This window comes from Mobula hypostoma, chromosome 21 (assembly GCF_963921235.1).
Source record: "Mobula hypostoma chromosome 21, sMobHyp1.1, whole genome shotgun sequence".
Lineage (NCBI taxonomy): Eukaryota > Metazoa > Chordata > Chondrichthyes > Myliobatiformes > Myliobatidae > Mobula > Mobula hypostoma.
The window spans coordinates 60,126,160-60,139,643 of NC_086117.1; the positions used below are offsets into that span (position 1 = coordinate 60,126,160).

Genomic DNA, 13,484 nt, shown 5'->3' on the forward strand with positions numbered 1-13,484 from the left:
CACACAAAAATGTATTTTCAAAGTACCTTTGAGCTTCATGGAGTTCTATCAACCTTTGAGAGAAGCATATTTGATCTCCTTTCATTGCAACAATCCTCTGCAAAACTGTTCCAGATTTACAAGCTAGCACGTCACATTCAGATTTGGAAACAGCAAAAAATTAGTTTCTAAAATTGAAGGCATTATTAGTAAGCTAAGTATTTTTTTAAATAAAGTAGTTTCATCTGGTAGATCAGTATGGTCTTGTGGAGTCAGAGCAAAGTACAGCTCGGAAAGATGCCCTTCGATCCATCTACTCCATGCCAAGTCATTGAAACTGTCTATTCCCATTGAGCTGCACCAGGACCAGAGCCCTCCATACCCCTCTGATCCAAACTTCTCTTAAAAATTGAAATCAAGCTCACATGCACCACTTTAGTGCTAGCAGCTTATTCCACACTCTCACCACCTTCTGAGTGAAGAAGTTTCCCCTCAGGTTCCCCTTAAATGTTTCAACTCTTACCCTGCTTGCATTTACTCTATCGATATCTTTCATAATTTTGTATACCTCTGTCAAATCCTCTCTTAATCTTCTATATTCCAAGGAATAAAGTCCTAATGTATTCAATCTTCCCTTATAACTCAGCAAAATCCTTGTAAATTTTCTCTGTTCTCTTTCAACATTATTTACAGCTTTCCTGCAGGTGGGTGCACATAATACTCCAAATTAGCCCCACTAATTTGAAGTCTTATACAGCTTCAACATAACATCTTGTGGCTAGAATAATCATGACACACTCCACTAAAGATACTGAATAACCTGCAGTCCAACCTAATATAATTTTTCTCAACTGCAGATTTTATTCTTTAATTACTTTCTGTTGAAGTTGCTGCAAGATGGCTTTTGCACTTGGTAAATGGTGTGGTTGCCCCAAGCACAATCAGATGTAACCTTTGAGGTGGAGTGGTTTTTGACCTAATTTTATACAACAAAATGATTGTTCAAATTTCTAAGTTAACCCTTTTCTAAAATTATTTTTATCAAGGATGTTTGGAAAAATAAGTTCAAAAATTAAACTTGAGGGGAAAGGAGAATTAAATATTCTGGAGGATCAAATGCTTTATAAATTCTGCATATTTAAATTGTTAAATATTTTGTGTTGGTGCAAACCAGGGGTTCCCAACCTGGGGTCCATGAACCCCTCAGTTAATGATAAGGCTCCATGACAAAAAAAAGGGTTGGGAACCCGTGGTGCAAAGAGATTTTCACATTATTTTCAATCAAGACCTTTCATTGATTTGAAACCTCACTGTAATATTTTAATAGTTTATGTTAATATTTTAAGATATCAAGTGAAGTATTTTCTCTGCCTTCACCTTTTGTTTTGAAAAAAGAATTAAAAGATTGTTGAATGTCTTAACACAAAATCTTGCAAAATTCTAATGCAAATTCCTTTTGAGAAATTTTTATGTGGTCTTGATCTTCGAACTGTTGAGTATACTTTATTGCTTTCATTTTTTAACTAACTTGCCTTTATCTATAACTGTTTTAAGGCCAGCTGTCTTGCAATTAACCCTTTCCCTGTTGCCACAGAATGATACAAATAAGAGAAACTTTGACAGGATTAATAGGGCCTCAGTGAATCTTGTGGATGCTCATGACACTAAACCTCAGCCCGTTGACTCCTGGGTCTAAGTGCATGCATGGTAGGTGTCTTTGGGTTGCAATCACCTGATTGATTCATAGTCTGTCACGTGATAACCTCCGATCACATTAAAGTAAAATTGTAAATCGTGTAACTTGTTTTAAAGTTGCAAAGATGAATTTGCGCTGGATTGCTTCAAAGTTCAGAAAGCTTCAAAGTAAATTTATTATCAGAGTACATAAATGTCACCATATACAACCCTGAGATTCATTTTCCTGTGGGCATTCTCAGCAAATCTATAGAACAGTAACTGCAAACAGAATCAAAACACAACAAATTCTGCAATTGCAAATATAACTAAACAGCAATAAATACCAAGAACATGAAACAGCGAGATAAAGAGTCCTTAAAGTGAAATCATTGGTTGTGAGAACATCTCAATAGATGTTTTGTTCAGGGGCCTGATGGTTGAGGGGTAATAACTGTTTCTGAACCTGGTGGTGTGAGTCCTGAGGCTCTTGTATCTTCTACCTGACTGTAGCCGAAGAAAAGAGCATTGCCTGGGTAGTGGGGATCTCTGATGATGGATGCTGCTTTCCTACGACAGTGTTTCATGTAGATGTGCTCAGTGGTTGGGAGGGCTTTGCCTGTGATGTACTGGGCCAAATCCACTACCTTTCCTAGTTTTGCCATGTCAATTAGAAGGACATTATTGCAAGTAGTTAGATCTACTGAGAATATATATAGCATTTATTTTAATGTTCTGATTCTAACTACGACAGAAAACACTTTATGCCTCAAATTTTTGTCAACAGTTTCTTTTCCTCTCCCGTCAGCTGACTTGGTAATATATCAAATTTATCAAGAGTGCAAGTTTAACCACATGAATTTGAACAGTATTCCATTTAACTTCCACCAGGACCAAGCAATGATTCCATAGTGATGTGGAGCAGATGGTTGGTGTCTACTGTCCAAAATTGCTCCCCCCAGCTGCCATTAAAAATTATAAGCAACACACACAAGATGCCGGAGGAACTCACAAGCAGGCCACACAGCATCTGTGGACAAGAGTGAACAGTTGGCGTTTCGGGTTGAGACTGTTCCTCCTCAGGACTAGAAAGGAAGGGGAGAAGGAGTCAGACTAAGAAGGTGGGGGGAGGGGAGGAGGAAGTACAAGATGGCAGGTGAGCTGAAACCAGGGTGGGGGGGTGAAGTAAAGCGTGGCGGAGTTTATTGGTTGAAGAGATGAAGAGCTGCAGAAGGGCAATATGATAGGAGAGGACCGAAGACCATGGAAGAAAAGGAAGGGGAGGAGCACCAGAGGGAGCTGATGGACAGGTAAGAAGAGAAGGTGTGAGAGGAATACAAGAATGGGGAATGGTGAAGAGTCTCAGCTCAAAATGTTGACTGTTTACTCGTTTCCATTGATTCTACCTGACCTGCTCAGTTCCTCCAGCATTCTGCATGTGTTGCTCTGGATTTCCAGCATCTGCAGATTTTCTCATATTTAAGTTTATAAGTTTATTTATGTCCTGACTGTTGGACACCCCCAGAGTGTAAGGGATTGTTGTTAACTCTCAAAAGAGTGAAACGATGTAAAGAATTTCTTGCATCAGGTTATGTCAAGGTGATCAGATCTGACAGATCACCGCATTACAAGATATGGATACAAGTTAGCACTGCCACAGTTTAAATGAATATTCTTGAGGTGCTAGACAGCCTACCCTTGTCCTTTTCGATGTCTCAAAAAGGCTGCATCCATCATTAAGGACCTCCCATCACCCAGGACGTGCCCTCTTCTCATCAGGGAGGAGGTACAGGAGCCTGAAGGCACACACTCAATGATTCAGGAACAGCTTCTTCCCCTCTGCCATCCGATTTGTCAATGGACATTGAACCCATGAACACTACCTCACTACTTTTTCTCTTTTTGCACAATTTATTTAATTAAACTTTTTAAATATATATCTACTTTAATTTAGTTTATTTTTATGTATTGCAATGTACTGCCACATAACAACAAATTTCACAACTTATGCCTGTGATATTAAATCTGATTCTGATAACAGTTTTTTTGTAGTTGTTTTAAGCCTTTGTACTACAGACCTACTTGTTATTTAAAGAGACAGATCAGGAACCATTCCAAACTGCAGCTTCAGGTTGCTAATTATAAGATTTTTCTGAAGAGCCACTGGCAGAATTCTGTGACATTTTGACTGGATCCTTCAGCTCTTGCAAATAACCACAGATACTTCCTGCCTATCACTTCCCTTTGGGTCATCTCCTCCTTCCTTTCCTCCTATTAGATTCCTTCTCCTCCAGCCCTTTACCTTTCCCACCCACCTGGCTTCACTTGCCAGCTTCCAGCCGGCCTCCTTCCCCTCCCTCCGCCTTGTTATTCTGGCATCTTCCTCCTTCTTTCTCAATCCTGAAGAAGCGTCTTTGCTCGAAATGTCTACTTTTTATTCACTTCTATAGATGCTGCCTGACCTGCTGAGTTTGTCCAGCATTGTGTGTGTGTTGCTCTGGATATCCAACACCTGCAGACCTCCCTTGTGTTACAGATACGTCCTATTCTGTCATATCCGTGCTTAACATGCTTTTGGGAACCCTTCCATTTCTGCCAAATCATTTTAGAAACACTCAATTTTTTAAAGGTTTTTTTCCCCCCATAAGATGACCCCCTACATTCAGGGTTTTGAGGAATTAATAAGTTGTCCTTTGAAAGTTCTTGGCAAATGTAATTCTTTGCTTTACAATGTACAGTAGTGTGTCTTGATTCTTGCTTTTGGAAGATTATTTTCCTTGGGTTTTTATTTATGTCATAATTCCAGTCCTCCTGGATCTGAGTGTGTATTGTACAATGAGAATACATGTTTCTGATCAGAGTACAGCGTTGACAGGTCGCACTGTATCGCCTTGTTTCCACAGGGAAGGACCAGTCGCATGGAACTCACTGCCTAAGGCGCTGGTAGAGGCAGACACATTAGTTTAAGACACTTTTCAACTGACACATGGATGAAAGAAAAATGGAGGGCTATGTAGGAGGGAGGTTAAACATTGTGGGCCAAAGGGCCTGTACTGTGCTGTACTGAAGTCGCAGTATGAAATAGGCAAAATACTGTCCTGATTAGTTTCTTTAAATCACAATAGGTCTCCAGTACAGTCTTACAACAGCTACAAAAAAAAATTCTTTACAGACAAGGATAGGCTATCTAGCCTCCATTGGTCAGGGCCAACCGTCGACCATGGATGCTGTGTTTGAGCTGTCTAGCTACGCAAGCCAGGGCAGTACGATATGAGAGCAAGTTGTTGCCCATGTAGCAAGCTCCGCACTGCGCCCCCCCCCCCCACCCTCATGCATCTGATCCCAAAGGAATGGCAGAGACTGGTACAGTTTGGATCCAGCGGTGTCACTGTGGAACTCAACATAGGACTGCCTCAGGGCCTCCAGCTCCGGGGTTTTCCCTGGGGCTTACCCCTGAAGCCTTCCCCATGAGTGGGCATAGCTGCAAGGCAGCAGAGGTTTGAGATCAGAGTTTTCCTTCTCCTCCATGAGCTACTAACCACAGTTGACAAGCTTCATCTGCCTAAAGCAACTGGTTTTAAGGTGCCAGTAACCCACTTTTGCCCTTTCTCCTGTCAGTAGAAACGGTTGCACCGGGTTCAGTAGCTAAGCCACACATAAAGGTCAGGAGCTGGACTTAGTTGTCAGAGATTATTTGAGATACACACCACTGGGAGCATTTAATAAGTAGTGGGAGCTTGTCCCCATTACCATCCCTGGCTATAACAACCTTAAGGAACCTCTGGCACCTCAAGCATATTCACTTAAGCCATGGCTGCTCTAATTCATACGTATATCTTGTAATGTGCCAATATATCATGTCCAAGCAATATTACCCTTTATTGGGAGCGCCCATCTCACAAGTAGTGAAAGTAATCCAATAATTTCTATGCTTTTGCCCTCTGGGAGTCATAGAACATTACAGCACAGTACAGGCCCTTCGGCCCACATTGTTATGCCAACCGCTTAATCTACTACAAGATCAATCTAACCCTCCCTCCTACGTAGCCTTCATTTTTCTATAGTCCATTTGCCTATCTAAGGGTCTCTTAAATGTCCCTAAGGTATCTGCCTCTACCACCACCCTGGCAGTGCATTCCATGTACCTACCACTCGCTGTGTGTTTGGAAAAAAAACTACTACCTCTGACATCTCCCTCCCCCCCCCCCACTTTCCTCCAATCACCTTATATTACACCCTTTTTGTAGTAGCCATTTTCACCCTGGGGAGAAGGTCCTTGGCTGTCCATTTGATCTGTGCCTGTCATCTGTCCCCCTCTTTCCAGCTTGTGGACCAGTTACAGGTTGCTCACTCAATCTGTAAATGTGCCATCACTAACGTGAAGCTTCTACTTATTGCTTAGAGCGGAGCTTCCCAACTGGGTGTTCACCGACCCTTTGCTTAATAGTATTGGTCCATGGCATAAAAAAGGTTGGGAACTCCTGGCTTGGAGTGATCCTCCTGATGCCCTGGTGTCAGGTCCAAGCAGATTTAACCATGAACACGAGATTCTGCAGGTGTTGGAAATCTAGATCAATACACACAAAATACTGGAGGAACTCAGCAGGTCAGGAAATATCTATGGAGAGGAATAAACAGTCGATGTTTCGAGCCAAGACTCTTCATCAGGACTGGAAAGGAAAGGGGAAGATGCCAGAATAAGAAGATGTGGAGATGGGCAGGAAGACAAGCCAGAAGTTGATAGGTGAAGACACGTGGTGGGGGATGGGGGAATGAAGTCAGAAGCTGGAGGATGATAGATGGAAAGAGTAATGAGCTGGGGAAGAAGGAATCAGATAGGAGAGCAGTGTGGACCATGGGAGAAAGGGAAGGAGGAGGGGCACTGGGGAAGGTAATTGACAGATGAAGAGAAGAGGTAAAAAAAAGCTTAAATGGGGTATTAAAGAACAGGAAAGGATGAGGGGGGAAAAAGTTACTGGAAGTTGGAGAAATCAGTGTTCTTGCCATCATGTTGCAGGCTGCAGGAATATGAGCTGTTCCTCCTCAAACCTGAGGGTGGTACAAAACAAAAAGCAGGATTTCCTGGTGGCCAACCATTTTAATTCCTATCCCATTTGGTCCATGGCCTCCTCTTCTGCCACCAAGAGGCCACTCATACTGTTATTGGCCAGGCATACAGTCAGTAACTTTTTATACTTCGCAGACACTGTGCCAAGTCTCGTTAGAGAATGTCTTTGGTTTCTATTCAATTAGTTAAAAAAAACTTTTCAGGAGTCTGGCTGCTACAAGAATCTTGAAACTTTTGAATTCTCTGTTAGTAGTCTCAAATTACCTACCGTTTCAAGGTCACCTGTAATATGTTCAAAACTTGACAATTAAAGTGGATTTACAAGCAAAATCAACAACGAACCAGTTTAACTGGTTTTGATATTATTGTCTTAGTTTAAAGGTTTGCAAATGCTACCAAATGGATTTATAGTTAGTATCAATGAATCCACTCAGTGTTCATACCTAGTGATAGAAAATAGGCTGAGAGTTGCCCTTGCCCATTGTTGATACAGTTCACATCTAATGTTCTTTTCGTTCTGCCAGTCAAAATTCACCCCATCACCTTGACACCACACTGTTGGTGTTGTTTCCAGTTCAGATGCTCTACTTAATTTTGATGTTATCCTGACCTTTAAGTCTGCCTCAGTGTTTAAACCTAAGAATCAACAACTTTTCAGACTGCAGCCTCTTTGCCTGGAGAGCCAGTGAAGCAGACACCTTGGTCTTTTACTGAGTCAACAACAGATCATGAATATCCTTTTCATTGAGATATTTTTCACTTTAAGATGTATTTTTTTCCCTAGACTTGCACAGATCTGGGTGTGTTGTGTTGTGTTGACCTGTGGTGAGAATATTAGACGATAAGACATGGGAGCAAAATTGCACCACTCCACCCGTCAAGTCTGCCATTCCATTATTGCTGATCTATTGTCCTTCGCAACCCCATTCTCCTGCTTTCTCCCCATAATCTTTCATGCCTTGACTAATCAGGAACCTACCAACCTCTGCTTTAGGTGTACCCAACACTTTGCCCTCCCCACAGCTGCCTGTGGCAATCAATTTCACAGATTCACCAACTTCTGGCTAAACAAATTCCTGCTCATCTCTGTTCTAAAGGGATGTATTTGTATTCTGAGGCGGTGCCCTCTGGTCCAAAACTTCCCTGCTATTGGAAACATCCTCTGCACATCCACTCAATCTAGACCTTTCAATATTCCTAAGGTTTCAGTGAAATTCCATTTCCCCTCTTCCAGCACCCCCCTCCCCCATTCTTCTGAACTGCAATTAGTGAGTACAGGGCATCAAACACAAGACTCTTCCACTATTGGAAACATCCTTTCCACCTCCACTCTTTCTGGGCCTTTATGGTTACCTATGTGCTTCTTTCGGCATCTCCATTTCCCATTTGATCTCCAATGTGGGCACATCTTGAGATAATAAGGTGGTTCGTTTCAGCTGCCTCTTCGGTTCATAAACGTTGACCTAGAGTGAAAGATGAATAATCAGTGTTTGTACGCGAGATCAATGAAACAAAATCGGCTGAGTAGCTGGTAAAACAGTTCTTGATAGTTCAGAGAAGCAAAATCACCAATCTTTCAGCAGCAACACACAAAATACTGGTGGAACTCATCAGATCAGGCAGTATCTATGGAGAGAAATAAACAGTCAACGTTTTGGGTTGAGATCTTCCTTCTGGACTGGAAAGGAAGGATTACGAGCTAGAAGGTGATAGGTGGAGCCAGGTGAGTGGTGAGGGGATTGAAAATAAAGAAGTTGGGAGGTGATAGGTGGAAAAGGTAAAGGGTTGGAGAAGAAGGGATCCGATAGGAGAGAGTAGATTATGGGAGAAAGGGAAGGAAGAGGGGCACTGGGGGAGGCGATGGGCAGGTAAGGAGAAGAGGTAAGAGAGGGGCCAGAGTGGGGAACTGAAGAAGGGGGAAGGGGTAGGGAGGGAAAAATCACTGGAAGTTGGAGATATCGATATTCATGCCTTCAAGTTGGAGGCTACCCAGGCAAACTGAGGGGTTGCTCCTGCAGTCTGAAAGTGGCCTCATCATGGCATGTCAGAATTAGAATGTGGATTGGAGTTAAAGTGGTTGGCCATTGGTAAATCCTGCTTCTTCCATAAGGAGCAAAATTAATCAGCGAAGCGGACCCTCAATCTACATTGTGTCTCACCAATGCAGAGGCAGCCTCATCAGTAAACGACCCCAAAAGATTCACAGGTGAAGTGTTGTCTCACCTGTAGGGACTGTTTGGGGCCCTGAATGGAGGTGAGGGAGGAGGTGAATGGGCAAGTATAGTAATTTGGCCACGTGCAGGGGAAAATGCCAGGAGTGAAATTAGTGGAAAGAGACAAATTGCAAGGGAATCACAGAGGGAGTGATCCTTGCAGAAAGCAGGGAGTAGTGGAAATTAAAGATGTGCTTGTGGGTCCCAATGAAGATGGCAGGAGTTACAGAGAATGACGTACTGGGCGTGAAGGCTCATGGGTAGTAGGTGAGGACGAGAAACTCTATCCCTGTTAAGGCACCTAGACGATGAGGTGAGCACGGATGTTTGGGAAATGGAGGAGATGTGGGTGAGGGCAGCATCAATGGCAGAACCCTGTTCTTTGAGGAAGGAGTACCTCTCTGTCCTGGAAAGGAAAACCTCATTCTGGGAGATGAAAGTACTGAGAAAGGGGAATGGCACTTTTACAGGAGACAGGGCAGGAAGAGGTGTAGTCAAGATAGCCATGGGAGTTGGTAGGTTTATAAAATATATCGGTAGACAGTTTGTCTGCAAGACCAAGAAAGGGGAGAGAAGTATCAGAGATGGACCAAGTAAACTTAGGCACAGCAGCATTTGGTATCTTTTACATTTTCCTCCACAGAAAGTGAAGGCCTCACAGCAGTTTATCTGTCCCCCCACGCTCCAGCCGGTGTAGCATTTCTTTAATATTTAGTGAAGTATTAGCCTAGGCTGTTGCCAAATTTAAATTGCTTGGATCTTATTGATCCCCGGGGAAATTAACCAATTTCCCCGGGGATCAATAAAGTATGACTATGACTATGATCTCTAATTAGTTTAATGTTGATAGATTTTCACCTATATGTAACGTTGTCTACAAATTGAATCATTATTGCTATAGCACTAATTTCTTTGTCACTTGCTTCTTTCCTAGATTTATAAATGCCATGGATTATCAAGATAAATTGAATTTAAAATATGCATTTACTTCTAAATTACCTTTGTAGGTCAGCGTGAAATGGATTTTAAAAATCTTGACTTTTATACAGTAAATTGTTCGGTTAAAGGAATGTTATTTTTGCCAGACCATTCCAGCAATGGGTGTCTGAATCAAAAATTGGAGTTTGGATTGCTCCTTTTTGCAAGTTAGTGCACTCAATTTTCTGACGGCATAGAAAAAAGGGTATGATTTTACTTTTTAAAAACTCCTTTAATAACTTTCAGTTCGGTCTTTGGACTTTCAAGTCAAATCATTGTTGTCTTGTCTCTCTTCTCAGCCCAGAGAAACTTTGCTACACTTGACTTGTAGAACTCCACAGTTACCTTCCTTTTTATCTTGTATACTTTCATAAATAAATCTAAAATATCTTTAATCTACATGCAGTTGTAGAAAAATTGTGTTTGCATTGTTATTTCTATCCACTAATCAATTACTCCATTGTGCAACACTGTTTTTCTGTCCGGGATCCAAGTCTGCATGCTCATTCAGATAACTTCTTTTTTGTCCCTCTAATCTCTCTACTGGTTTGCCACATCTCTTGTTAGTCTGTAAATTTTATAGGAAAACTACCAATCAAAGATATCAAATGCCTTTAACACTGACCTTCCAGTGCATTTCTTTGTATCAAACACATCTATTAAGAAATCCATTCAACTGGATAGATGTGGTGTCCATTTAATAAGCCTTGCCAATTGCTATTGGGTACACAGTATTGTTAAATGGCAGATAATTTGATCACATATTATCGATCATAAGTGGTTGCCCACAAGTTAAGCTGGTTTAAACAGGTCTATCCACTTACAGTTCTGTGCAAAAGCCTTAAGACACATATATAGTTAGGGTGCCTAAAACTTTTGCACAATACTGTATTTGTCAATGTAGAGCAGAGAGCGAGTTTGTCAATCTGGCTGGAGTAAAGGATGTTGGGAATGGCGAGGGTGGAGTGCCACGGGAGGGGTGTGGGACAGGTGGCAAAAAAGGAGCGCTAGGAGCTGGGGGGGTGGGGCGATGGAGTGGATGCACATCCAGCCCTGAGACACCAGGCAAGTTTATTTGATTCCGAACAATCGGATTATTGATCATTACAGAATCTCTCTGGTGATTCTTGCTCCCTCCCCTCTTCCTTCCCCTCTTCCCAACCATGAGTCCCCTCTCCCTGGCCCCTTCCCACTCTCAGTGCACAAGAGAGACCCATATTAGAATCAGGTTTATCATTACTCACATATGTCAAGACATTAGTTTTTTTTGTGGCAGCAGTACAGTGCAAGACATAAAATTACTACAGTACTGTGCAAAAGTCTTGGGCACCCTAGCTATATATCTGTGCCTAAGGCTTTTGCTCAGTTCTGTAGATTAGCCCTCTCCACAGTTCATGGATGCTAGTAAGTGTTGCAGTTCTGAACACTTAATTCTGATCTAGAGAACTTGGTATTGGAGTATTGACATTTAGTTAGCTGTTTTGGCAAAAAGAAAATTAATCCTGTAGCGTCTTACTACATAGACTTTATTACCCAAGACACAAAATATCTCAATTTTGGACTGTTCTAATTTAGATAAACAGCATTCTCTGTTTCACCAATGTCATTCCATTTTTCCTGTTATATAGAACACGTCACAGGCTCTTCGTCCCACAATGTTGTACTGACTTTTTAACCTCTTCTAACCCTTCCCTCCATTTGTAAGCCCTCCATTTTTCTTTCATCCATGAGCCTATCTGAGTCCCTAATGCTTCTTTCCTCCAATCACTTTAAAATTATGGCCTCTTATTAGTCATTTCTGCCCTGGGAAAATGTCTCTCTCTGTCCACTCTTATCATCTTGTCTACCTCTATCAAGTCACCTCATGTCCTCCTTCACTCCAAAAAGAAAAGCCTTAGCTTACTCAGCCTTTCCTTATAAGACAGGCTCTCAGGTCCAGGCAGCATCCTGGTAAATCTCCTCTTAGGCTGCTTGAATTAGAGAATATGTTTCATGAAGCAATATTTTATAGGAAGTGGTGCTTAAATTTGCAGAAATTATGATCAAGAATACTAGCAAGGTAAATGACAAAATAGGGATCATTTGGGATTACCAGTTCTGAGTTTCAGTAATCTTAAAATTCATGCAATAATCCAGGATACCTTAATATTATGGGCTAGGAAATTTCTGGAGAACTGCTTACCAAAAGATTGCAAGGAATTATTTCAAAGAAGAGGATTTTTATCCTGATTATTAAAATCACTTTTGGGAGGGTGACACATAATGGTTTCATAGTGGTTAGTGACCTGAGTTCAATTCCACCACTGTCTATAAGGAGTTTGTATGTTTTCCCTGTGACTGCATAGGCACAGAACACAGAAAAGTACAGCACAGGAACAAGCCATTTAGCCCACAATGTTGTGCTAAGCCAGCTAAAAAGCAAATTAAAAGCACCCAAACACGACACCATGTCCATATCCCTCCATCTTCCTCACATCCATGTGCCTATCCAAACGTCTCTTAAAAGCCTCTAATGTATTTACCTCAACCCCCATTGCAGGCATCCACCACTCTCTAAGTAAAAAAACTTGCCCCTCACATCCCCTTTCAACATATCCCCTCTCACCTTCAGTCCATGCCCTCTGGTATTAGACATTTCAACCCTAGGAAACAGATACTCTCTACTCTATCTCTGCCTCTCGTAATCTTGTAAACCTCAGTCAGATCTCCCCTCAGCCTCCGGCGCTCCAGAGAAAACAACCCAAGTGTATCCAGCCTTTCATGATGACAGATGCCCTCTGAACCAGGGAGCATCCTGGTAAACCTCTTCTGCACCCTCTCCAAAGCCTGAACATCCGTAGGGCGACCAGAACTGTACACAGTACTCCAGATATGGCCTAACCAGAGTTTTATAAAGTTGCAACGTTATCTCTTGACCCTTGAACTCTAAAATGTAGTATCCTCCCAAATTCCAGAGAGGTACCGGTTAGTAGGTTAATTGGTCACATGGTGTAATTGGGCAGTGTGGACTTGCCAGGCTGCATTGCCCAATATGTAAAAGAAAAGCTAGGATATATGACTGGTGGCATTGAGTCCAGTGACAACAGGATCAGATGTAATTTGAAGATGCCGATCCAGTTCTACATTGTGTAACCTGTTTCTGTTTTCTCAAACCAATTTATTTCAGGCATGAAATGCAGCAGTCATGAACATTATACCAAGGATCTATCTCATTGTTCACCACTGCCGTTCGATTTGGAGGACTTCATTTCATTGAAGCCATCAATTAAATTGACAGAGGAGCAGACAAGTCCCAGATGTTCCAATTTTAAAGTGCTAAATGTTTCCAGGGATACAGGAAAGGGTGGTTGTGGGTGGGGGGTGGGGAGTGGGGAGGGAGGGAGTCAGCTGTTGTAAGTCAGTCTCCAAATGCTGCGGTCCCAAGCCAAAACTTCGCTTTAGTCTGGTTGGATCCATTTATCTTTTGGAAGGGGAATGTGAAAGATGCAGAGAATGTGATGTGGTGAAGAGAAGGGAAGCCAAGAGCGTGTTTCTTTTTATAGCCAATGTAACTTTTCTATGCTTTTCCGACT

General features: G+C 42.0%; 1 protein-coding gene across 5 annotated transcripts in view; it reads left to right on the plus strand.

Annotated features, from left to right (window-relative positions):
- arvcfb (ARVCF delta catenin family member b) overlaps positions 1–13,271 on the plus strand; it is a 508,908-nt gene extending 495,637 nt beyond the window's left edge. For all 5 annotated transcript variants that reach the window (XM_063074131.1, XM_063074134.1, XM_063074130.1 and 2 more), the window contains 2 exons: positions 1,574–1,686; positions 13,079–13,271. In XM_063074131.1, the coding sequence (XP_062930201.1) occupies positions 1,574–1,675 (102 nt within the window). In that variant the 3' untranslated portion in view covers positions 1,676–1,686; positions 13,079–13,271. The remainder of the gene's footprint in view (positions 1–1,573; positions 1,687–13,078) is intronic.
- Positions 13,272–13,484: the final 213 nt, after the last annotated feature.